At 37.6% G+C, this 27,991-nt stretch overlaps 1 protein-coding gene across 8 annotated transcripts; it reads left to right on the plus strand.

Moving 5' to 3' along the window:
* The first annotated feature begins 568 nt into the window (after positions 1-568).
* Positions 569-27,991, plus strand: LOC126732941 (thioredoxin-like protein AAED1, chloroplastic). Of its 8 annotated transcripts, none has more exons than XM_050436020.1 (7): positions 569-1,066; positions 24,563-24,609; positions 24,721-24,835; positions 27,032-27,100; positions 27,193-27,252; positions 27,364-27,459; positions 27,565-27,991. In XM_050436020.1, the coding sequence occupies exons 1-7, from the start codon at positions 734-736 to the stop codon at positions 27,682-27,684; spliced, it is 840 nt and encodes a 279-aa protein (XP_050291977.1). In that variant the 5' UTR covers positions 569-733; the 3' UTR covers positions 27,685-27,991. The 8 variants fall into 8 exon arrangements, with proteins under 8 accessions (XP_050291977.1, XP_050291976.1, XP_050291979.1 ...); XM_050436019.1 differs by lacking the exons at positions 24,563-24,609; positions 24,721-24,835 and adding exons at positions 1,159-1,205; positions 1,328-1,442 and having other exon boundaries at positions 571-1,066; XM_050436022.1 differs by having other exon boundaries at positions 571-1,066; positions 27,056-27,100.

Raw genomic sequence — 27,991 nt, forward strand, 5'->3', positions numbered from 1 at the left:
TGTGTGGATAAAAGGTTAGAAAACCAAAAATAATGTATTTAAATTTCCGTGGGTACATGTGCAAAAAATAGTGTGTGTTATTAACTTGACTTAGAGCATTTATTATAATTTGAAATTACTACATTTTCTAATCACAAAAAAACCTAGGGATGTTTTTAAATTAAGATAAATTTTTTTTTTGACAAAGTAAATTAAGATAATTAATATCATAATTTGAGATAAATCAATGGTACAAGATTAGAAGAAAATAATAATAATAATCCGCGCCACCCATTGTTCTTGGCATGGGGCACGGTGGTAAACTTGACTTAAGGCTAGTCTTCTTTGTCTTTTCCTAATATTTGAGTCCGTTTAGATTGAGTTTATTTTTACTGAAATTGAAAACTGAAACTGAAAACACTGTAGCGAAATAATTTTTAAATGTGTAAATATTATTATGGGACCCATTTTTAATAAAAAATGGTTGAAAAATGTAAATAGATGCACTATTTACCATTAACTTGTCAACAATTACGGGCTGAAAAAAAAAAAAAAAAACACCGCAGATTACAAAAAGCAAAAGTCAAATTAATTTGAATCCAAACGGGCTAGTACCCTAATCTTGACTCTTGAATCTTTTATTTTTTGATAAGATTGACTCTCGACTCTTGAATCTTAACCTCCGGCTCTCCTGTTATTTTAATTATCAAGTTCCGATTTCCGAGTTCCAACCTGTGTCGAAAAATCCGAAGCCATGGCCTTAATAGCAATACCTCCGCAACTAACAACGTTACAAAACCTGCCACCTAAACCTCTTACTGCTCCACCATCCAAATATTCCTTAACCTCTCCTCCTCCTCCTAATGCTTCCTCCACCTCCACTGTTACCTTTTCCTATTACCCGACAAAATCAGCCAACTCTGTCTCTGTCAGCAATACTACTTGTACTAGTAGAAGATCGAGTCTCGTTGTGAGGGCCTCCACTTCGCCGTTCAGCCCAAATATCGCTGACACCCTCGGTGATGTTAACATTTTCACCGCCGCTGGTGACCCCGTCTTCTTCAAGGACCTCTGGGATCAGAACCAGGTGTGTATGCGTGTGATTTTGTGTGTGTACATGTATATACTTTTTTGAGTTCCATTTCTGAAGATTGGAGCTTGATTTTTTTTTGCTTGCAGGGAATAGCTGTTGTTGCACTTTTGAGGCACTTTGGATGCCCTTGCTGGTAATTACTAATTAGTCTTCAACACCTGCTTATTGACAATAATGTTTTTTTCTTTCTTTCTTTAAAACCAAAAAGCTTGACTTTGTTTCTGACTTGTTAGCTATTTTGGTTGTTTTTCTAAGTTGGGAACTCGCTGCTTCTCTGAAAGAAGCGAAACCAAAATTTGACGCAGCTGGTGTCAAATTGGTGGCAATTGGTGTTGGCACTCCTAACAAAGCTCGGATTCTTGCAGACCGGGTCTGTTTCTTTCTCCTCACATGTTACCTGAATGTATTTTCAGCGCTAGTTTGATACTCTAATTGGCACTTTTGATAAATAGTGGGGGAGGGCGGATTCGAACCACGTACATCAGGCACCACAAAGGGTGCCAGATTCACTAGGCTATCACTTAAAACCTTTAATTGACACTGTTTTTTAACTCTTATTTATACTTTTAATTTAGAAAATTGGAAGCTTTGTCGAGATAGCTATGTTTTTGCACTGAAAATTTGTGGTTAGAAGAATAGAAACCCAGCTGAACTACTCTGAACAAATTTATACTCTTTAATAAGTTAGGAATAAACATATTTTGTCATTGATTTTGAATAGACTTTCTATCCTTCATTTGATAAAATCATTTCCCATTTTTTTAGTTGGATGGTGTCATCACTACTCTTGCAAATGGCACATTCACCATGTTAAGTAGGGGCTTGTATTGTTTAAATGTTCCTAGTATCTTGAGTGTTGGTGCAATGGAAGTGCTTAAGAAAAATGGTGCTAGCCTTGACAACCATAATTGGATAAAAAAAAAAATCAATTCCATGGTAGGCAGGGGCTTAGATGTTTCAAAACTAATAAGTATTTAAAGTGCCTATGAATAATGAACTGTGCTTAAAGATCAGGGTGGTTGTCTCGACTCTTTGATATTATTTCTAAGGTAGTGATTTTGTCCTGTTTTGGCATTCATTTAACTTTCTTGCACTGAAAAAGCATGAAGTCATATATAGCCAGTCACTATCATGTCTTGTGGCTTGCTTGTTTAATAAAACAATGACACTAAAAAATAAGCATGATTGAATGACTATGACCATTGGTGTTGTTCATATGTTTGAAAGGTTTCTTCAAAACTTTTAAGAACCGTATGATGGGCTGAAAATCATCTGGTTTCATCTCATCAAGCACGGCTATTATGGTGGACTCATATCTGTTTAAATAAGCATACCATGTGACATGACAATGGCATGCATCATTAATTGCTTTACTATTAAATGGAGGTTGTTTTGAGCTATTATTACCAATAAAGCTCAGTATTTACAGCTTCTTTGGATGGAAGAGAAGAAGAGGAATAGATTTAATAAACCTTGTTTGGTTGGATGTTATTTAAGGGAGGGGGGGGGGGGGGGTGGGGGGGGATGGATTTGAAGGGGTATCATATCCCTCCTAACCTCTTTTTTATAAATTTCCCCAAATTCAAGGAATTTGGAGGACTTAATTTTTTTTTTAAAATGTCAATTTGCCTTTATGAGTCAAATTATATCTATTTCTTTAAAATTAACAAATGAGGACCATAATTGTCAATTTATATAATCACTTCCTTCCCTGATTTAATTTTTAAAACATCAAAAAAGAGGGGAGGGATATCCATTCCCAACTTAATAAACATCCAAACAATGGGAGGGGCTAACCATTCCCCTACTCTCTCCTCTCCTTCCCCCTCTTACCCTCTACTCTCCTCTCCCATACACTTCTAAATACACTATTAGTCTGCTTGGTCTAGTTTATAATAAAGGACAGGTCCTAAGGTAAAGTTTTTTCTTTTGTTAATGGTCACTGAACACTTGCATGTCTAATTTATCATAGTGAAATTTGTTACAGTTGTCCATTATTTTCATATAGTTGTATCTTGCATCACAATTCTTGGAAAGACACATCAAGTCACATTTGGACACTTGATTAAAAAACATCATTTTGCTGCACTTCAGAAGTTAATCTAGCATGGTAGCATGTTTCATTTATCATATTGGGTAATATGCCTGCCTCAATCCAACAAAAAAAATGCTTTCCTCTTCCTGAAAAATGAAATGAGTTTTTCCTCAAAACAGATATTTGGTCAATCAATGTTGGAGATACCGGGATATTGAAGTTTCAATGACATAGTTAAAATACCAACAAGGCTTTAGATTATAGCAGAATGTTTCAGATTGGAGATGTAATTGCCAATAGATTTTTAATACAATGGAAATGGCAATATTTCTGCTGACACTACTGGCAGATCTGAAGCCATCATTGCATTTTGTTTCTTTTAAGGTAAAACAGTTTTACAATTGGCCTTTACTTGGTCTTTGAAGCTGATTCTTCTCCCTGATATTCAGTTACCATTTCCAATGGATTGCCTTTATGCTGATCCTGAGCGCAAGGTAAAATGTTGTGTAGTAGTACATTATGATTTCCATACGTGATATCTCCTCATTTAGCAATTGTAAAGTCTGACTGAAACGTAATTTATTTCAGGCATATGACATTTTGGGCTTATACTATGGTTTTGGCCGTACATTTTTCAATCCAGCTAGTGTAAGCATTTTTTCAAGCTTTTTGTAAAGTTGTCTCTTCTTGGGAGAGTAGGATTATTTGTGTTTTCGCATGCTGTATAGGATGATGTTTCTGCCTTAATTCTGATGCATCAGGCCAAGGTGTTCTCAAGATTTGAGGCTCTGCAGAAGGCAGTAAAGAACTATACCATTGAAGCCACCCCAGACGATAGAAGTAGTGTACTGCAACAGGTTCAGTTATTCTGTTCAATAATCAAGCATTGACCAACTATTACGTCCTTCAATTTATTTACTCAAGGCATTTGCATGTATTTATTTCTCTGTTTTGTTTATATCAGGGAGGAATGTTTGTATTTAAAGGGAAGCAGTTGCTGTATGCACGGAAAGATGAAGGGACAGGTGATCATGCCCCTCTAGATGATATTTTTGAGGTCTGCTGCAAAGTTCCTGTTGCATAAGGCAATGCAAGCTTTTGCTTCATATTTGATCCGGTGAAGCGTATTTTGAAATGCTGTTGATAAGTTTTTAGTGGGTGACACTTGCATAATAAAATAATTTCTGCCTAGTAGAATCATGGCAGCAATCATATAGTATCCATATATAGGTCTGTATAGCTGGTCAAATGCATATACTCTGTTGTGATTATAATGCTGACCAATAGAACGAATAAAATTGTAGTTGATGCTCTGTTTGTTTTGGCATAAAATATTTGCAAGAAAATATTTTCTCATTTTACCGTGTTTGTTTTGCAGTAAAACATTTAGTCAAAAGTAAAATATTTTCAGTCAATTAAATCAATCTAAGCAAATTTGTGTAAAATATTTTACACTTAAAATATTGGTAAAATATTTTACAATTTCTCTCAACTCTCACCTGACAACTCTCAGGCTGTCTATTATCCCCCTTTCACGTTATCTCTTTTCTCCCTCTCAACCCATACCTTCTCTCCCAAAACTTGGTGGCGCCACCCACCGACTGGCGCAAACCAATAGCGGCTCCACCCATCGATCGAAGCCACTCATTGACCGATGCTACCCACCAGCAATGCCACCCACCCATGGTGCCACCACCGATCGACTCCACACTCCTCCTTCCTCTCGTTTCTCTCACGAAGTTCATTGAGATTTGACTGCTAAGCGGTGGCTTGGGTTTTTAATGGTTGCTCTGATCTTGCTGGTGGCTGTTCCGGTCTTGCTACCACTACATTTGCTGGGTTGTTGGATTTTCATGTTAGATTCTTTGTTCGTGGATTTTCTTTTCAGGTTTTTGATTTGGTTTTATGAGTGTTTTAGCTTTTCTGATACGAATTTTTGGGTTGTTTTTTGGGTGGTCGATGATGATTTGGTGGTTGGTGGTTGTTTTTTTTTGGTAGTTGGTGATGGTTTTTTGAAGCTTTGGTGGTGGCTGATGGTGGTTTTAATGGCTGTGTTTTGAATGGTTGGTGGTGATTTGGTGGTTGGTGGTGATTCTGATGGCTCTTGGGTATTTAGGTAGATGATGGTGGCCGATGGAATGGGATAACAGGTGGTTGGTGGTAGGTGGCAGTTTTTTGAAGCTTTGGTGGTGGTTGGTGGTGGTTTTGATGGTTGTGTTTTGAATGGTTGGTGGTGATTCTGATGGCTCTTGGGTGTTTGGGTAGATGATGGTGGCTGATGAAATGGGATTACAGTGGGTATATTTTTGCAATGGTTGGGGGTGGCTGGATATGTGGTGGCTGGTGGTGGCCGATTTATATTTGCAATATTTAGGTCACAACACTTGCCAAACACCTGCAAATATTTTACAGTAAAATATTTTACAAGTAAAATATTTACATGTAAAATATTTTACATTTGAGAATATTTTATATCGAAACAAACGGAGCGTAAATGGAATAAACGAATTGCATTAAATAGTGACCTTGTACTATATAGTGTTGTTGCATCGTCAAGAATATTTGCACTCTTACTACCCGGAGGACGTACAAATCACTTAAGATTTCCTTCCGAATACCCATAAATCCTTTCGAGTATGTAACATGTACATCAAACAAGGTACACAGCTTGCAGAGTTGATCTCTTTGACGAGCTTAATAATATGGGATGGAGTACCTATAGATCATAAATACGTATTTGAAGCAGTTGTTATATCCCTAAAAGATATCCTATCAATTAGTGATCCGAGCTTAAAAAATACGCCATCCAAAGGAAAGATTATACTTCTTGGAGGATGATGAGGAATATTTCTACAAGGCCAAAAAGAAATCAATTGAAGTGAGTTGTTTGACTAAACTCCAGATGTTTGACAGGGTCTAGTCGTCCAACTCCAGGAACTCAACCGATAGGGTCGATCAAATGACCAACTAATAGGCATCCTAGTCATCCAACAACCCAAGTAGATGGATGACCCCAAACATAGTCTCACAAATGTACAACTCGCCTTCCACTCCAAACTTGTGTATGTGGAAAGTCTAATGCATGAGAGCCGTCATGTTGCCAAGGAGTGCTCATTACCTATGGGTCATCAGGTTCCTTTCCTGACACCATGAGATGCAATCCACCCTGATAGTTGTCACGTACCTAGGGGTTGTTAGGCACCCTCATTGACACCATGCTATACAATCTGCCTTGACAGCTGTCATGTATCAAGGGGTCGTCAGGTACCCGTCCTGACTCCATGCGATACAATCCATCGTGACAATTATCTACTTTACCTTTTAAGTTCTTAAAGTCAAAGTACAATCAAAATCTAAGTTAGCTTCTAATTGTAATAATATAATTTTACACCAAGTGTTCATTTTAATGCTAAATGACTCATTTATAATATCTAGGGCGAAAGTCGAGATGATCACCTTATCCTTACTATTAGTGACTACTAGCTGTAAACTCGTGTGAAGTGTAGGAAATTTTGACATTGTTTTTAAAAAAAGTATTTTTATTGATAAGTGAAAGAAGAAATAAGTACATGGAACTTATAAGTATTAGTCTTAAACTCAAAATTATATAATTGTTTTTCTAATGGAGTATAATTGATATAATGAAATATATATTTTGTAAGATAAGCGGTCAATAATTGTTAACTTGAATTATAAATAGTTTGTTTTTATAAATCCCATTTATAAACAGTTTGCTTTTGTAGGGATCAGGGCCCAAAATTATCTATTGGGCCTTGGCCGAGGACATTGGTTGGTCCGAGGACAAGTATACAGTAGTGAGGGTGTTAAGCTTAAAGTCCTATGAATATGTTGCAAATGGAAAGGTTGGGGAAGGCGGTCCGAGGAGGAGTTTCTCCTCGGATAAACTCCTCATCGGATAAACAAAGTACAGACCAAATGTATATCCTATTGTTCAAAGTCACCTTCCAGGAAGTTCCACTGATAGGGATGTGAGTTATGAACGTACAAGGAAGCTCAGAAATATCTAAGAGAAAGCTGCTACCACCGCATTAAATGCTCTGTAGCTAACCCTCTGACCGTATTAATGAGGAAGTGATATCTGAAAAAATGTTTTTCAGCCTTACAGCTACCCTCGAAGGCTTTAGAAGGGTGCTGATGGGACAAGGATCAAAATGAGCAATCTACTGTCCACATGTAGGGTAAAAATGAGAAGAAAGAGAGAGTATAAATTAGAGGGAAGACCCTCAGAAAGAAGGATGGAAATTTGTAAGAGAAAGCATTATAGCAGCTTGAACCATATTTGTAATCATTTTCAATCAATATATACTAGAACATACCTCCTCGGATTGTGCTGAGGACAAATTTACTTAGATAACTTCAGTCCATTTCTGTTTGATTATCCATTAAAATCCATTCTAACTGTTATCCCATTCATTAGAGCCTCGTTTTCCAACTCACTCTCTACAAATTCATTGTATTGAGCTTATTGGGCTTGGATCCAATCATACCTTGGGCCAAGGATCCAAAACACTTCCTTACAGCTTTTATAAAAACTCAACTTAATCAAGACAAAGCTTTTTATAAATGTCCATGTTTTTAACCTGAATTGTTGTAGGAAAGAGAAATGAGACCATGGTCAAAGAAACATTTAGATGTTTACATATGAACATGATTTAGCTTGCAATTGATCATACAGTCTATGCTTTTGTAAAAAAAAGTTATGTAAATATCTAGATCATGTATATGCTCATATGCTAAATCTGGTTTGACAACATCGTTTATTTTTGTAATGCCATGGAATAATGAAGAATCACTTCATTATGTTGAGGTACTACTTGGAATATCATCTTAATTTTTAGGGTAAATTGTAAATTACATCCCTAAAGTTTGGAGGTGATTGGATTTTACACCTTGGATTTTACCCCCTATAGATTTCTGAATACATTAAATAATTGTAATTAATTAAGCAAATTTGGAGGAAAAAAAGGAGAAGAAAAAGAAAGAGAAAAAAGCTAAATGCAAATTACCCTATTAAAGTGCCACATGGCAGAACTTCATGCTCTTCTGCATAGGGTCTTTGCTTTTATATATAGATAAATTGATGATTGATTTCCGATACTTAAGACCGAGTTACATGCTAGTTCACTATCAACTATGGTAACATAACATTTGTAAAGCAATCTAAACAATAAAACTTCTATACTTAATTCTTAACTAGTAGCAGACCCATGAGTTGCGCTGAATGATTTTTTTAGGGTGGTCTCATTAAATTTATTTTTTAAAATTTGGACTAATTTAATAAAGAATAATGTATTTCATAATCATTTTTTCATTATTATAAGAACAATCACAAATGTAATATATATATATATATATATATATAATTTTTCATACCGAAATGAAGAGAATACAATTTTTCTTAGAAATTTAAAAGGTAAGTTAGCGAAAATATTTATTTTTTTAATAAACTTTATTTATAACATTTTGTGTATCATTAAAAGTATATAGAATTTGGAAATTATTCTTTTATTTTTAAACAAACTTTCTCAAACCTAGATTTTTCTATCCTACAATCCAAAACACCGAAAAATATATCTTAAAAATTAATAAAAGTCAACAAAAACTACAATTCAAAATAAAAAAGAAAGGGAAAAATAGAACTCACGTCAAAGTCAAACTCTTTCTCTCGAATATGTAAAACATATTAAATGTAATGTGATTGTGGGTTCTTTTTCTTTGACAGCACACAGGCCCAAGTAGAAACAAGGATTTTGGGCCTTATGCTTAAGTTTAGTGGGCTGAGCTTGGTTCACCGTAGCTAAGTTGGGCTGATTACAAACCAAGTTATGCACAAAACATGGATCCTACAATACATACACACTAACACATAGAAAATATATACGTATTGCACAGAAAGGAACAGTAAAGAATGATATAAGTAAAAGGAAAGTGAATAAAAAACATTAGGGATCCTCAAGATAATAGAAAATGCTTCATTATTTTCTTAAGTTTTTAATGCATTATGCTCTTATTGCACTAGGATATATTACAAGGTCTAAATAAGTTCAAAAATCACAGACTTAGATAGCTTTTTAGGCTTCCAAGACTTGTGAGATTTGAATCCCTTTGAATCCAAGTGTATTCTCTAGTGTCTATCTCAGGATCCCAAATGGTGTTTTCCCTCTCTTCTCATTTTTTGAATTCTGAAGGAGTTTCCTAAATGATCTTCTCTTTGATTCACTATTGCTGAATGTCTTTCACTGTTGGCTCCCCCTCCTTTTATAATGCCCTCTTAGGGTTTTTGGTGTACCATTGATTCCCTCAATTTGTTGCCTTGGGTACTGGAACCAATGTTGTGTCAGCAACATTGGTGGCTGGCCCATTCCTTATTTTCTCACTATTTCCCCCCTTTGAGGTTCCCTTTCCAAATGTCCCTAGCTGACCTTCCTCTTCTGGGAGGTCCTAAGGGCCGACTTCCAACTCTTCTTTTCACAAAACTTCTAGATACTACTTTTTAGACCCACTTTTTGGCTACTTTACCTTTTGTCATTTTCTTAAAATGGGTAGATTCCTTTCTGATGAGTCAGAAATTTACGATCTTCATTAAGATGATACCGTCATTAACCAAGAGACAATGTTAGGCATTTATTACGCTCATTGATGACAACACATAATGGATGGAGCAACGGTCATAGAATAAGCTGTGAACTTCAGACAAAGATTTTGTAATGCACTAGTCGTTGAACATAAATACAGCAAATCATTTCCCATTGATTAGGCACTTAACTATAAAAGAGAAGGTAACAGAAGTTAAAAATACACACAAAATACTCTACAAAATCACTTTCTAGTCTATTTCTCTCTAAAATCTTTCTCCCTTACTGACTTAAGCATCGGAGGTGGTTTGGCTAACGCTAGACCGGCATGTTACTCTTCCACCCAGTTCATTTTGTAGGTTTTTCCTCCAACAGAATCGACCCAAATCACAGCTTCATCCATTCGCTATTACGAGGAGCTCAACTGTTGATTTTTTGCATCATCAATTTGGCACCTTCTGTGGGGACGCTAATCATTCAAGCCATATTTCCCAGTGACAAAAGAGTTCCTTGAAGTGCGAGATGGAAGTAGAGATTGCACCTTAGCCAGACACAGTGCAACAACAACAAATCCAAGCCCTTTTGGCTAATGTGGAAGAGCTAACTTGCTAGAACAAAGAATTGCAAAAGACAATGGAATCCCAAAACGCAGAATGTTGGCGAACAAGTGAAAACTAAAATGAAGAAGAATCAAACTCTCAAGCCAACAGGCCAGACAGGACCTTAGGAGAAGATTCCACTAGGGTGGAGAATGAGCTTCGCAATATGAGGAAGGAGATGGACGAACTGAAAAGTGCTATGAAAGGCAAAGGTGGAGAGAATCTAGATAGGATGATTTGAAGGACGGACTTACCATTCACTACTGAAGTACTGAATCGTCCCTTTCCACCAAAATTCTGTTTCCCACAGTTGGATTCATACGACGGTTCCAAGGATCCCTTGGATCATATCGAATCATTCAAGATGCTGATGCTATTGTAGATGACCCCAAACAAGGTGATATGTAGGGCATTCCCAACAACACTGAAAGAAGCAGCCAGGGTATGATTCAGCAAGATATCCCCAGGAACTATTGCAGATTTTGAACAACTCAGCAAGGGTTTTGTTCGTCATTTCATTAGGGGGCAAAGACACAAAAATCCAACTAGCCATCTTCTCAACATTCAACAAGCAGAAGGAGAATCACTAAGACAATACGTCACCCGATTCAATAAGGAGTTGCTACAAGTAGATGAAGTTGGAGATCAAGTTATCTTAACAAACTTCCAAGCAGGGTTGCTGCCAGGAAATTTCTTCTTCTCAATCACTAAAAATCCACCAAAAACAATCGCAGAGTTGCTCTATAAAGTTCAGAAGTACATGAATACAGAAGATGCGGTGCTCGTAAACGAAATGAAAGGAAAAAGGAAGAGAGACGAAGGAACAAGCAGCAATCGCGATAAAAAGATTGAGACACAAAGTGTTGGGCAGACCATAGGGAAAAAGAAGGAACTTCTAAACAGGAAACCCAACTTCATTAACTTCATTCCTTTAATAATGCCAATTGAGCAAGTCCTTATGTAGATAAGAGACGATCCCTCCCTGCGATGGCCAAAGCCAATTAGCACTCCAGTAGAAAGAAGAGACAAAAGCAAGTACTGTAGGTTCCACCAAGACCACAGGCATCATACTGATGAATGCAGGCATTTGAAAGACCAGGTGGAGACTTTAATTCGGCAAGGGAAGTTACAGAAGTACGTCAGAAAGACAGAGCCCTATAGGTATCAACGAAAGGACTATCAAGACAGAACGTCGGAGGTAGGAGATAGCAAACCCCCTGTAGGAGAGATAAAGATGATCTCGGGAGGATTAACGGTAGGCAGAACATTGAAGTCCCTAAAAAAAGCACATGGGAGAGAAATAAACAGCATCCATTCACGGCTCCCTCCAATGAAGATGCCAAATAATGACGAGCCTAATGTTATCTTCTTAGAGAAAGACAGTCGCGGCATCAAGCAACCTCATGACGATCCATTGGTAATCATGCTTAGGGTAAAAGAGTTCAACATCCACTAGGTGCTCATTGACAATGGAAACTCAGCAGATATCATTTACTTGCCCGCGTTTCGGCAGATGAAATTGGATAAGAAAAGGATCAGGCCTTTCACCTCGCCTCTAGTAAGCTTCACAGGAGATAGAATCGTCCTTAGGGGCATCGTCACCCTAACCGAAATTGCATGAACTTATCCATCACAGGTCACCAAAGAAATTGATTTCCTCATAGTTAATTGCCCTTCAACATATAACATCATCTTGGGAAAACTTGCACTCAACAGACTAAAAGCAGCAACGTCAACGTATTACTTAAGGTGAAGTTTCCAATAGCCCATGGGGTAGGAGAAATCAAAGGAGACCAAGTATTGGCAAGAGAATGCTACCAAGCTGCCTTAGCATCTAGAGAGAACCACACCTAGGTGATCAATGAACCAGAGCCCATTCCTGAACCGTCAGAAATACAACAAGAAGTGGAGATCGTCCTAAAAGGTTAGACAAAGGTATTGAAGATCAGAATAGCACTCCTAACGTTAGAGAAAGAGAAGATGATTTCCTTCTTATAGGCAGACCAAGATGTTTTCGCTTGGAAACACAAGGATATGCCCAGGATTACAGGAAGATCATATAGCATCGTCTCAATGTCAACCTAGAATGCAAACCTGTACAGTAAAAACGGAGAATATTTGCACCAAAACGCAACAAGGCTGTAACTGAAGAAGTAGAGAAGCTACTAGAAGTTAATTTCATCAGGGAGGTCTTCAATCCAGATTGGCTAGCAAATGTGGTAATGATAAGGAAGAGCAATGACAAATGGAGAATGTACGTAAACTTTACAAACCTGAACAAGGCCTGCCCAAAAGATAGCTTCCCCTTGCCGAGGATTGACCAGCTGGTAGACTCAATTGTTGGACACAAGCTTTTAAGTTTCATTGACGCATTTTCTGGATACAACTAGATTCCTATGGACGAAGACGATCAAGAGAAGACCTCGTTCGTTACCATCCAAGGGTTGTACTGCTACAAATTTATGCCATTTGGATTGAAGAACGTAGGAGCCACCTACCAAAGATTGGTGAACCGTATGTTCTCTCACCAGATTGGAAGGAATGTGGAGGTGTACGTAGATGATATGCTGGTGAAAAGCAAGGATGAAGCCAACCACTTAGACGATTTAAAAGAAACCTTCAGCATACTACGTAAGTACAATATGAAATTAAACCCTGCAAAGTGTGTTTTTGTTGTTGCTTCAGGAAAGTTCTTGGGAGTCATGGTGTCCCAACAAGGTATAAAGGAAAATCCAAACAAAATGAAAGCAATAATCGAGGTTAAATCACCAAAAACAGTGAAGGAGGTGCAGAGCTTGACAAGAAAAGTTGTAACCCTAAACAGATTCGTCTTTAGGGCAACTGACAAGTGCATGCCATTTTTCAAGGTATTGAAAAAAGCCTTTCAGTGGACTGATGAATGCGAGGAAGCCTTTGCAAAGTTAAAGGAGTATTTGATGAAGCCACCTCTGTTAAGCCCCTCGGTGATGGGAGAAAAGCTATACCTTTACTTAGCAGTATCCAACACAGCAATAAGTTCGGCACTAATCAGAGAAGAAGGAAACGTCCAGAAGCTAGTCTTTTATACTAGCTAGGCATTCCAGGGAGCAAAAGCAAGCTACCCAAGGATGGAAAAGATAGCTTTCGCATTATTGGTCGCCTCCAAAAACTTCGTCCTTACTTCCAAGCACACCCAACTGTTGTCATGATAGACCAACCCATAAGAAAGATGATGAACAAGATAGATGCAACAGAATGACTCATTCAATGGGTAATTGAATTAGGCCAATTTGACATCGAATATCGGCCTCGAGCAACAATCAAAGCCCAAGTGCCAGCGAACTTCATTGCAGAATTCACTTATCCCTGTAAGGAAGAAAAACCCCCTACAGAAACATGGATGGTCCAAACAGATGGGTCAGCCATGAAAAAACTAGGAGGAGCAGGAGTAGTTCTTATATCACCAGAAGGAGAAACGTTGAAATATGCAATTAGATTGCAATTCCCAGCAACAAATAACGAGGCAGAATACGAACCACTGCTAACAAGGCTAAGTCTAGCAAAAGCTCTAGGAGCAAATAGTCTTATCGTCCAAGCTGATTCTCAGCTAATAATTGGACAAGTGAAGGGAGATTACAAAGCCAAAGAAGAAAGAATGCAGAAGTACTTGAAGATCATCCAACGACTATCACAGCATTTTGACAACCTAGACTATATGCAAATCCCTCGGGCCAAAAATGAAAAAGTTGACTTCCTAGCAAGATTGGCCTCATCAGACGACTACAATGTTTCGAACTATGTATAGAGATAAGGGGGCAACCAAGCAGAAAAGGTGAGTAGGTTCTAAAGATAAAAGAGCAGGACGAGTGGATGACTCCCATCATCTATTACTTGAAAGAAGGATGGCTCCCTGAAGATAAGGCGGAAGCAAGGAAGATACAGATCAGGGCAGCCCGCTTTGTCATCATTGACGACGTGTTGTACAGACGAGGATATTCACTCCCCTATCTAAGATGTGCCAGCTCAGAAGAAGTGGATTATGTGCTCCGTGAGATACATGAGAGAATCTATGGAAATCACACTGGAGCAAGATCTTTAGCAGGAAAGACGTTCAGAGCAGGATATTACTGGTTAACTTTACAAAAGAACACATACAACATCATCAGAGCATGCGATAAGTGTCAACGCTTCGCAAAAGTCCAGACGAGACCAGGAGAGACGATGACACCCATATCTTCACCATGGCCCTTTGCCCAATGGAGAATTGACATTATGGGCCCATTCCCTCTAGGGAAGGAGTAACTCAGATTTCTGATCGTTGCAATTGATTATTTCACAAAATAGGTAGAAGCAGAACTAGTGACAATGATAACAGAGGATAAAGTCACAAGTTTTGTGTGGAGAAACATCATCTGCAGGTTTGGAGTCCCACATGTCATAATATCAGACAATGGAAAGCAGTTTGACAATCCCAAGTTTTGAAAATTTTTTCAAGACTCAGGAGTTAAGAACCACTATTCTTCTCTAAGACACCCTCAGGCCAACGATCAGATAGAAGTAACGAATAGAAGCTTGCTCAAAATTATCAAAACTCAGCTTGAGGGGGCACGACCTGAGGAACTAAAAAATGTCCTTTGGGCATATAGGACAACCACAAGAGTTTCAACAGGAGAAACACCATTCAAATTGACATTTGGCACTAAGGCCGTCATACCAGTGGAAGTGGGATTGACAAGCTTCCGAGTCAAAACTTATGAAGACCAGAAGAACTAGCAGGAGATCAACGGTGACTTAGACCTAATTGATGAAGTTAGAGAAAAGGCTATGAAGCGAATGGCCAAACACAAGGAAGTGATGGCCAGATACTACAATAGAAAGGTTAAGGTAAGAAGGTTCAACACAAGAGACCTCGTCCTTAGGAAGGTATCACAGGCAATAAAGGATCCATCCCAAGGAAAACTAGGACTAGTTTGAGAAGGCCCCTACGAAGTAATCCGTCACTCAAGAGAAGGCTCCTACTACCTAAAATCTTTAGACGACTAGGAATTGCCTCAACCATGGAACATAGAACACTTGAAGAAATATTGCCAGTAAGGAATGCTTTACATTTTAAGCTGCATACTCTTTATATCAGTATGCACGACAGTTATTACTTTTGTCATTCACAATAATACATGAAAGCATTATCCATGCGTATTTATCATTGATTATCTATGAGTTATTTATCAATGAAAATGTGTACAACACCTAGGAGTTATCCTTGGGAGACATCCTAAGGATCTCCTTCATTAAAATTTCAAATCAAAAGCTGGCCACACACAGCCAACGGCGTAATTGCCATCAACGTTATTAATACACAACTACCAGAGTCGACTAAATCAGAGCTGTTTAAACACAGCTAATACGATCTTCATTCAAGCACGAATAAAAAAAAATGGTTAACCTAAAGACGCTCCAATACCACGACTTTAAGTCACGAGTATAGCGCAATATCATCATTCAAACATGACTCAATAATTGCTATTCAAACACAGCTAAAAAATATTAAGTTGTTCAAACACAACTAAGATCGTCATTCAAACATGATTCAATAAAAAGCTATTTAAACATGGCTAAAAATTACTAAGTTGTTCAAACACAACTAAGATCGTCATCCAAACATGACTCAAGAAAAAGCTATTCAAACACAGCTAAAAAATACTAAGTTGTTCAAATATAACTAAGATCGTCATCCAAACATGACTCAATAAAAAGTTGTTCAAACACAGCTAAAAAATGTTAAGTTGTTCAAATACAACCAACATCGTCATTCAAACATGATTCAATAAAAAGCTATTCAAACACAGCTAAAAAATACTAAGTTGTTCAAACACAACTAATATCGTCATTCAAACATGACTCAATAAAAAGCTGTTTAAACACAGCTGAAAAACGTTAAGTTGTTCAAACACAACCAACATCATCATTCAAACATGACTTAATAAAATGTTGTTCAAACACAGCTAAAAAATATTAAATTGTTCAAACACAACCAACATCGTCATACAAACATGACTCAACAAAAAGCTGTTCAAACACAGCTAAAATACTATATTGTTCCAAACACAACCAAAATTGCCATTCAAACATGACTGTTCCAACACAACTAAAGAAGAAGAGTTGTTCTAATACAAGCTTAGTATAAAAGAGTTGTTTCAGCACAACTAGCATCGTCATAAAAGGTTGTCCAAACATAACCTAGCATAAAAGGAGTTGTTTGCTATGACTAAAAGCACAAGGTCCCTAAACCTATCTGCCATTGTCAAAGAGATTGTTCAATTGCCCAAAACATCGGACCCAAAAAATGAAGAAATAAAGATTGAGGAGAGACAAGCTCGTCAAAATCCTTGATAGACTCCAAATATTCATTTACTTTCTCAGCACAACGTTGATACCTCTTCTTTAGACGAGGACATTGGGAAATTGCAAATGAAAACACAAGTATGTCACATACCAGTGTCACTCATAAAAGAAAAGAAAAACAACAGAAAAACGAGAAAGACGCACCAGAACATGAGAACTCCCCAACTATGAAAAAACTTGGGGGCTTCGTTCAGGTCCTCACCAGGGACGAACTCCCAACCACTTCTAGAAACAAAAAAGAAGTATGGCTTCCAATTTTGGAGAGATGACAGGTAATTGAGTGTCAACCTAGAAGCCCTATCCCATGGCTTAAAATCATAATAGTCGGGGTCCTTTGACTTTCTCAGACAATAAAAATGAAGGAATTCATCCTTCCTAATGACATCTCCATCATTGGCAGACATCCACACTACCATGCAAGAGATGATGATCTGCCAAGAGTTGGGCATTAATTGTGTCGGAGCAAGATGCAAATAGGAAAAAAGTTCCCCAATAAAGGGATGAGCAAGGAAATGAAGGCCAGTAGTAAAATCGGCCTCATAAAAACAAACCTCGTCAACATAAGAGTGACAAGCTCTCTATTCGTCATTCGGGATCCTAATCTTTACGAAATCAGGGAATTGAAACCTATCCCTGATCCATTTTTTGTCCTTTCCCGTGAGGGAACACAAAATTGTCCAGGCTTTATAGGGGGTGGAAAGAGAAGTAGCCTTCGAAATCACACGGTCATCAGACGAGGATAACCCCATCTCCAGGTCACTAGACCTGACCTCAGACATCTTTAACGACCTAGTTACCTTAGTAGAATGGGAAGCTAGAGGGAATAATGAAGAAAGGACAAATTTGTATGGACAGCCTTGCCCTACGAAGAGACTGACCCACTTGAGGCACTCTCCCTCTATAGACTCGAGTAAATAACCTAGGCGAGCAAAAAGAAAAGCTATTGAAGGAAAATCAACCCTAATAGCAGAGTAATCTACCATGGAAGAATAGGAAAAGAAGCAAGAGCACGAAGAACTTTCCAGGGAATGCAGGACAGAGAAAGGAAGCTTAAAGGAGAGACAAACCCTAGAATAAAAACTAAACAAGGAAAGATTGTAGAAGAAAGGAAACAGAAGGGAAAAATGTGAAATAAGTGGCTAAAGCATGCGCAGGAAAACTGAGAAACGTCTGCACGTCGAACGCATCCTAACCGTACACGTGGCACTCAACTACTCAAAAATTAACTTGTCATAAATGCGCAATACACGGAATATGAAGCGTCAAACGAATATGTTCTCATCTCGTCCAATAGACAAAGATTTGAACAATGGGGCAGCTGATGAGTTAGAAATTTACGATCATCATTAAGATGATACTATCATAAACTAAGAGACGATGTCAGGCATTTATTACGCTCATTGATGATAACACATAACGGATGGAGTAACGGTCACAAAATGAGCAGTGAATTTCAGACAAAGATTTTGTAATGCACTAGCTGTTGAACATAAATACAGCAATTCATTGCCCATTAATTAGGCATCGTTGAGGACCAAAATTTTACAAGAAAGCCCATTCCATGAAAGGTAAAGAAAGACCATGGGTCTTAATAAAAGAATGCCTAATTCATGAAGTTAAGAAGGACCATGAAGGCCCAAAGTCCCAAAAAGAAGGAAAAAAGAAAGAAATAATAATAATAATAAAGAAAAAAGAAAAGGATCTCGGTCAAGCTAAAGGACATGCCGCAAGGATCTCGGTTAGAGGATATGCTGCAAGAAAAGCATCAAGGCCCTAGGACCTTGACGTGTCCTTTTGAAGCCTTGAGAAGAGGACTTTGGCTAACACATGGGAAAACTAAGATGTATGCAAAAAGACATTAAAAATCCAACAAAAACCAAGTTCTAGAGGACATGGTTTTACCTAGTAGACCAAAGACGTCCTCGTTCGGGGTACCAAACCATGTCCACTATAAAAGGAACACTAAGGCATAGTAGAATGGGAGGAAGAAAGGGGATTCAGTGGGGAGAAAAATGGGGATTCACAGAGAGATTTCAGAGGTTCAAAAGATATATTCTTAGAGTTTTAAGAGCCCAGCAAGGGAGGGGAAAGAAAAGAGGGACAAAACAAGAGAGAGCCAAGGAGTGGGAATTCGTCCCATATCCTTGAGATCATTCAAAATACCACTTAGTCTCCAAAGAAACATATGCCAAAACATGCATACATCAAGTATCACTCTCTCCCATAAATCCTCCTCACCTAACTATCTTGGAAGGCAATACCCAAGCAAAGCCACTTGAACTTGAGTTCCAAATCCCACATGTCTTAAGCAAAATCATTAAGTCTGTGAGAATTGAGGCTAGGATTCTCGTGGTTGACTCATTCTCATGAAATTCATCTACATATATGTATATGTATTAAAATGTATATCCTAATCTAAGAAACTAACAATTATTTGAAGATATGTGTATTGTATAGTGTGTTATTATGCAAGACCTATAGAGGTAAAGGGAAAGGATAAACTCCATTCCATAATAAGCATGAAGAAAGATCGTATAGTTCAGAGAATCAGTATTCTGGGATTACAGGCCTAGTACGTCAAAGGTACCACGACAGTACATCCAGGGTACCAAGTGAAGGAATTCTTTTAAATGTTTACACAATAAAAGATAAGCCTTAAATACTCTATTTCAATCTCTTTCTTATTGTGAATATTATGAATAATTATTTTACTTGTCTTGTAACTAAAACACTTGAAAGTTCAAAAACATGTACAAAACACCTCTGAACGTTTAGACCCCAAAATTACAACTTAACCAATACAAGCAATATGTCAAACAACTAGTGTGCGGAAACTTAACACATGCTATAATACGAAATTGGTTAAAGACTATCTAAGCCATAACAACATAAAACCACATCAGATAATAAAAAGACAAAGATAGAGAGGAAGGAAGATGCAAACACAAAGACAACACGCGATGTGTTATCGAAGAGGAAACCGAAGTTCTCGGCGAAAAACCTCTCCGCCGCCCTCCAAGCGGTAAACAATCCACTAGAAAATACAGTTGGGATATAAGGACAGCAATAGACCCTCCAAGCCTAATCTACCCAGTGCACCTAAGCCCTCCAAGCTTCTTGCTCCAACGAGGTTGCGCCGAACCTTTTTCTTTTCTAGCTTCCCGGATTCCGCTACTAGACCGTAGCATCAACCAATGAAGATTGGTTCCTTCCTAACTGCTTCCCAGAAATCCAAACAACTGTCTCACAGTGATGATGATGGTGAGAACCAGGTTTGGTATAATGCCTCTCAAGGATTTGACAATGGAGAGGAAGAGAGTAGAGGAATTTGAAGAGACTCTAAGGTATAGATTGTGGGTGAAACAATCTTGTTTTTCTTTAGGGTTTCTCTCTTAAAATTCTCTCTGGAAGCCCCCTTTCAATCGTGGGTAAAAGGGGTATTTATACTGGAGTGGGAGAGGAATGTGAAACGTCAGGTTTTACAAAACAGGGGTGGCTCGCGGCTTGACCTCGCGGCTTGACTAAGTCGCGAGATCCAGTTGTGAGTTAACCGTATGGCCAGTTGTCCTGTTTTGTCCTGTAGTGCTCCAGCTAGCATGACTGTTCATCTTCCAGCATGCTTGGCACGTGTGCTGCTTCTAGCGGCTTGCAGCCGCGAGTCACCCGCGAGTCCCAGCCGCGAGTCTCTGTTTTCTTGCACACTCTTGAGCAATCTTCACTCTATTTCACTCACTACCCTTACAACAAACCCACCTAAATACAGGGTTACTAAATGCTGAATTACAAGCAAATTTGGCACGGAATAAAGCCAATTAGATGGTTGAATAAATTCAACCTTACAACACTTATAATGGTATTTTATTTCTTAGGAGGAATTACATTTTTGCCTTGAGGAGCTTTATGTGACTTATGCATAACTTGGTTTGTAATCAGCCATATTTAACTGCGGTGAACCAAGACCAGTCCACCAAACAACAAATAAAGGGCTCAGGATCTTTGTTTCTACTTGGGCCTAGGTATTGTCCAAAAAAAGGACCCACATAGGCACTCAATTATAAAAGAGAAGGTAACAAAAGTTAAAGGTACACACAAAATACTCTATGAAATCACTCTCTAGTTTGTTTCTCTCTAAAATCTTTCTCCCTTACTGACTTAAGCATTGGAGGCGGTTGGGCTAACACTACATCGGCGTGTTACTCTTCCACCCAGTTCATTTTGCAGGTTTTTCCTTCAACAGAGACGACCCCAATCACAGCTTTGTCCATTCATTAAGATGAAGAGCTTAACTATTGATTTTTTACATCATCACTTTCTATCAAGCTGAAAGATCCTCAACCGCCTTCCTTCATGGTCCATCTTCTTGGGTTCCCCAAGGTACCTGACCTTTTTTCATGAAGTTCTAGTTCCCAAGTCCTCTGCCTTTTTCAGCATCATTGGGTGCCTGATGGGACATATCTGCTTTCGTTCTTTATATTCATGGGCATGCTCCCTTGAGCTGTCTCAATCCCAGCTGGTCTCCTATTGCATATCCCGAGGATCCCAGGTTTCTGGGAATCCCCAGGTATCTTGGTTCAGCTTTCTCTTTGAGTTCCCCAGCAATTTTCTCTCTTAAGGGCTGGGCTAAGTTGAGTTTCCTTTTTTCTTTGTTTCATAAGGCCTAAAGCTTACCTGTTCATGGGTTTGGGCCCCTTCCTACTTATTTTAGTGAATTTGGGCCTTACCCTTTCCTTGAAAGCCCAAATGGTTCTTAAATTTCATAATTTTTTTTTTTTTTTGGGTATTGTTTTGGGCCTTGATACAATATTGTGATATTTTGGACCTCAACAGTGATCAAGCCAAATATCAAATGCGTAATCAAAATTTTAACTTGTGATTGGGCTTTGAAGTCATGCTATAGAAACATGTGGTTAATCCCAAGTAAAAGTGATAGTTGTAACTTTATATATGATGATTATAATCTAATCCAAGAGTACAATTCCAAAGAGGAAAAAAGTAGTATTATGTAAATATTTTCATAATCTAATCCAATATATGAATCATTAATAGATGAATAAATAATTTAAACACAAAATTGAATTTATTTTCTTATAAATCTAAAAAATACACTAATGAGATAAGGGAGATAAAGAGAAATATAAAATATTCTTGAACGCTTAAAACAATTACTTAAGTATCTAGGAACATCATATAACAAAGATATAACAATTTGTTGCTAATCTATTAAATAAAATATTTATAAACAGTGTGAGCGGACAAAAATTGGCCCCTGAGGTATTCTCCACGGATCACCACTATAATGTCTCACAAAACTAATTATAAGTAACAATAGGAAATAAACACACCACAATAGGAAACTCAAACAATTGATTTCTTTGACCACATGTGTTTCAATTTCTACTCAGATGTTACAACAGGAAATTCTTTCGTTCCCTTGGTGTTACACACACTTTCTCTCTATCTTTCTTTCAGATTGTTTTTTTTTTCCTTTCACCCAAATCCCCCTTTCATTTGCCTTTCTCCCCTCTTTTATAATGACATTCTTTGCTCTTATCTCTATAGCTATCTTGTTGCCAGCCAGATTCTCAGGGATATTTTCCTTTACATTATTGGTTTCCTCCCCACCTATCTCTTGGAATTCTGACTTTTGGGGGTTGTTTGTACTGTTCAGGCTGTTTCATATGCATTTAATGCGGTAGAGGTTAGGTAAGAACCCCATCATTAATGCAGAGGCAAAAATCTTCAACCTTCTTGCGTGTTCTGGAAGTTTCCTGTGGTTCCAAGCATCTCCTGGAATCCATACGTGGATCATCCGTGCACCATTCCTTTGGTAAGGCTAGTTCCTTACTATCTCCACTAGAATGACTTTCTTGCGTCGCTTTCTTCTTCCGTAGTACTTAGGATGGTCTAGCTTTCTTTCTTTCTTTCACAGCCTCTTGTCCCCTAGGCCTTCCTTCTATTATATAGGCTGGGCCCCATTCGTTCCTTGCGGCCCAGTTACTTCTTAGACTTAAGGCTTAGATGGGGACTCTTCCACTCCTCACAAACAGTGAAAGAAAACCGCATAAAGATCATCTTCTTCAACTACACAAATTGTTATTCATTATATTTTATTTATAACATGATTTTCCCCCAAATTTGATTGACAACAAACATCTTTCATTAAAAGCATTTAGTATTGTAAATAAAATGATAAAAAAAAAAAATAGTTGCATCAAGGAACACATATAATAAGTTAATAATAAGATAATAGGGGTACAAACCTCTAGTAGAAGATCTATAACGCACTTGATTCAGACTCTTCCTAGGTGGAAGTTGTTAGGTTGTATCTTTTATGCTATTAAGGATTAAATAGGATTTATAATTACTTTTTTAGAGACATTTTTATTATTATTCTTCATTGTTTTTAATCAATGAAAATGACTAAAGTGACCATTCACATACCCAAAATTTAGAGTTGCATTAAATGCATTAATTCATTCATTGCATATCATAAGAATGATCTTGAATTTCTAACAGTCACGACGATGTGTCCGATTTCCAAATCGGACCATGAAGGGTGATCTTGAAATCTGGTCTAGTGCCCTATTCATAGCATCACTTCCCAAACCCTTGTTGGATGGGCTCTCATACTTTCGTACAGGGCGAGACTCCTTCTCGCAAGAAAAGGTTTCACTTGGGGTGGGTTTTTGCAGACAAAGCGTACACTACTCCGAAGATAAGTTTGGTCAACGACCAAGCTCTCAACTACCTCCTCAAGTCCGAGATCTTTGTGAGCGAGGACGGGCAATTATGTGCTGCTCACCTCATCTTGGACAAAACGCCGTCATCTATGCTCAGGAGAATGCTGGAGAAGAAGATCCCAGAGATTTGCGCGCATATCGAGAGGCTAGTGAGCAAAGAGTTCGGTGATTGGCTCGTGGGATGTATTAAAAGGTGATTGGAGAGTGTGGGAACAATTGAGGAATCCGAAGGCGATATCAACATCCATAGGCGCCAAGGCTTAAACACTGTGTTCTTTCCCTTGATGGCTATCCTCGAGGGTGGGGTTAGGTTCCTCGTTGACCTTCTCATTATAAGCACCCTTAGATTCTGTTAGGTTCTAAAGACTTTCGAACCCGACCCGAGTTAGAAAATTCAAATATAAATGCAAAAAAATTTTAAAAAATTAAAAAACTTTATCCAAGCTTTTTCAATTATAAACATTTAAATTAAAATAGATGAACACGTAAGGACAAAATTATATCTAAAATTAAAACCACCTAGATGACTATGAATAGACAATATTTTTTTTGTTTTACTTTTTTTATTAATTTATTACTTAGTAATAACATTAGAATTAAAGTAGATGAATATTTAAAGTTAAAATCATACTAAATAAATTTGTAAAATTAATATATTTATAAATTTAATATTGTAAAATATTTAAAAATAAAAAATAAAAAGAATAATGATGTGACGGATAACCAGATGGGTAGGCAGCGGTTAGCAAATTTAAATGCAGCGTAGAATTCCGCTTTTAAATCCGCGCCACCCATTGTTTCTGATAGAGTGGTACACTATAAGGCTAGTTCTCTTGTCTTTCTCCATTGATAGTGTACTGGTCTCTGCCTACTGGTATTTCAATTATCTTCCAAGTTCCAACCTGGGTAGAAAAATCCGAAGCCATGGATGTGAGGGCCTCCACTTCGCCGTTCAGCCCAAATATCGCTGACACCCTCGGTGATGTTAACATTTTCACCGCTGCTGGTGACCCCGTCTTCTTCAAGGACCTCTGGGATCAGAACCAGGTGTGTGTGTGTGTTCATAATCTCACTCCCTTTCTTCGTTCCATTTTTGGGTTTCATTTCTCAAGATTGGAGCTTTATTTTTTTGCTTTCAGGGAATAGCTGTTGTTGCACTTTTGAGGCACTTTGGATGCCCTTGCAGGTAATTACAAATTAGTCTCCACACCTGCTGTTTTAAAAAAAAAAAAAAAAAAAAAATCCAAAAAGCTAGACTTTGTTTTGACTTGTTAGCTATTTTGGTTGTTTTTTAAAGTTGGGAACTTGCTTCTGCTCTGAAAGAAGCGAAACCAAAATTCGACGCAGCTGGTGTCAAATTGGTGGCAATTGGCGTTGGCACTCCTGACAAAGCTCGGATTCTTGCAGACCGGGTCTGTTTCTTTCTCTTCTCATGTTGCCTGAATGTATTTTCGGCACTAGTTTGATACACTTGTGATAAATAGTGGGGGAGGGCGGAGGCGGGGTTCGAACCACATACGTTGGCACCACAAAGGGTGCCAGGACCAATGGGCTATGGCTTGAACCTCTAATTGACACTTTTTTTTAGCACTTATTTTTACTTTTAATTTAGAAAATTGAAAGCTTTGTCGAGATAGCTCTGTTTTTGCTCTGAAAATTTTTGGTTAGATGAATTGAAACCCAGATCAACTACTCTGAGCAATAGCACATTCACTTGATAAAATTTGTCGAGATAGCCTTCATTTGATAAAATCATTTCCCATTTTTTAGTTGGATGGTGTCATCACTACTCTTCCCAATTGCACATTCACCATATTAAAGGGCTTGTATCGTTTAAATGTGCCTAGTATCTTGAGTGTTGGTGCAATGGAAGTGCTTAAAAAATGGTGCTAGCCTTGACAATCATAATTGGATAAAAGAAAAAAAAAAAAAATTATATGTTAGACTGGGGCTTAGATAAAGGTAAAAGTTAGTTGAAATAGTATATTGGGTTCAAGAATAGTATCAAAAAATACAGTGGGGTCATGAATAGTAGAAAAAATAAGCTGAATAGTAAAATAATTTTAATTTTTCATTGGTATCCAAACACACACTTAAAGTGCCTATGAATTGTGCTCAAAGATCAGGGTGGTTGTCTTGACTCTTTGATATTATTTCTGAGGTAGTGATTTTGTCCTGTTTTGGTATTCATTTAACTTTCTTGCAGTGAAAAAGAATGAAATTGTATATGGCCAGTCACTACCATGTCTTGTGGCTTGCTTATTTAATGAAAGAGCGACACTAAAAAATAAGCATGATTGATGACTATGACCATTGGTGTTGTTCATATGTTTGAAAGGTTTCTTTAAAACTTTAAAGAATTTTAGGCATAATGGGCTGAAAGTCATCTGGTTTCATCTCATCAAGCATGGCTATTATGGTGGACTCATATTTGTTTAAATAAGCATACCATGTGACATGACAGTGGCATACATCATTAATTGCTTTACTATTAAATGGAGGTTGTTTTGAGCTATTATTACCAACAAAGCTCAGTATTTACAGCTTCTTTGGATGGAAGGGAAGGAGAGGAATAGGGTTTAATGAACCTTGTTTGGTTCATCTGGTTTGTCTCATCAAGCATGGCTATTATGGTGGACTCATATTTGTTTAAATAAGCATACCATGTGACATGACTGTGGCATACATCATTAATTGCTTTACTATTAAATGGAGGTTGTTTTAAGCTATTATTACCAATAAAGTTCAGTATTTACAGCTTCTTTGGATGGAAGAGAAAGAGAGGAATAGGGTTTAATAAACCTTGTTTGGTTGGATGTTATTTAAGGGGGAAGGGGCCATAATTGTCAATTTATATAATTACTTCCTTCCCCGTCTTAAATTTTAAAACATCAAAATAAAGGGGAGGGAGATCTATTCCCAACTTAATTTTAAAACATCCAAACAATGGGAGGGCTAAGCATTCCCCTACTCTCTCTCCTCTCCTTCCCCCTCTTATCCTCTACTCTCCTCTCCCATACACTTCTAAATACACTATTAGACTGCTTAGTCTAGTTTATTATAAAGGACAGGTCCTAAAGTAAAGTTTTTTCTTTTGTTAATTGTCGCTAAACACTTGCATGTTTAATTTATCATAGTGAAATTTGTTACAGTTGTTCATTATTTTCATATAGTTGTATCTCGCATCATAATTCTTGGAAAGACGTGTCAAGTCACATTTGGACACTCGATTAAAAAACATCATTTTGCTGCACTTCAGAAGTTAATCTAGCATGTTTCATTTATCATATTGGGTAGTATGCCTGCCTCAATCCAACAAAAAATTGCTTTCCTCTTCCTGAAAAATGAAATGAGTTTGTCCTTAAAACAGATATTTGGTCAATCAATGTTGGATATATTGAAGTTTCAATGACATAGTTGAAATGCCAACATGGCTTTAGATTATAGAATAATGTTTCAGATTGGAGACATAATTGCCAATAGATTTTTAATACAATGGAAATGGCAATATTTCTGCTGACACTACTGGTGGGTCTGAAGCCATCATTGCATTTTGTTTCTTTTAAGGTAAAACAGTTTTACAATTGGCCTTTACTTGATCTTTGAAGCTGATTCTTCTCCCTGATATTCAGTTACCATTTCCAATGGATTGCCTCTATGCCGATCCTGAGCGCAAGGTAAAATGTTGCGTAGTAGTTCATATGATTTTCATTCATGATATCTCCTCATTAGCAATTGTAAAGTCTGACTGAAACGTAATTTATTTCAGGCTTATGACATTTTGGGCTTATACTATGGTTTTGGCCGTACATTTTTCACTCCGGCTATTGTAAGCATTTTTTCAAGGTTTTTGTAAAGTTGTCTTTTTGGGAGAGTAGGATTATACTCAGTTTCGCATGGTGTATAGGATGATTTTTCTGCCTTAACTCTGATGCATCAGGCCAAGGTGTTCTCAAGATTTGGGGCTCTGCAGAAGGCAGTAAAGAACTATACCATTAAAGCCATCGCAGATGATAAAAGTAGTGTACTGCAACAGGTTCGGTTTCTGTTCAATAATGAAACATTGACCAACTATTACCTCCTTCAATTTATTTAATCAAGGCATTTGCATGTATTTATTTCTCTGTTTTGTTTTTATTAGGGAGGGATGTTTGTCTTTAAAGGGAAGCAGTTGCTGTATGCACGGAAAGATGAAGGAACAGGTGATCATGCCCCTTTAGATGATATTTTTGATGTCTGCTGCAAAGTTCCAGTTGCATAAGGCAGTGCAAGCTTTTGCTTCATTTTTGATCTGGTGAAGCGTATTTTGAAATGCTGTTGATAAGTTTTTAGTGGGTGACACTTGCATAATCAAATAATTTCTGCCTAGTAGAATCATGGCAGCGAACATATAGTATCACCTCTATATAGGTCTGTATAGCTGGTCAAATGCATAGACTCTGTTGTGATTATATGTATCTTATTTTTATCTAGGTTGCTGACCAACTGAACAAATAAAACTGTAATTTAAGGGAATAAACGAATTGCATTAAATAGTGACCTTGTACTATTTAGTGTTGGTTGTTGCA

This window comes from Quercus robur, chromosome 6 (genome assembly GCF_932294415.1).
Source record: "Quercus robur chromosome 6, dhQueRobu3.1, whole genome shotgun sequence".
Classification (NCBI taxonomy): Eukaryota; Viridiplantae; Streptophyta; class Magnoliopsida; order Fagales; family Fagaceae; genus Quercus; species Quercus robur.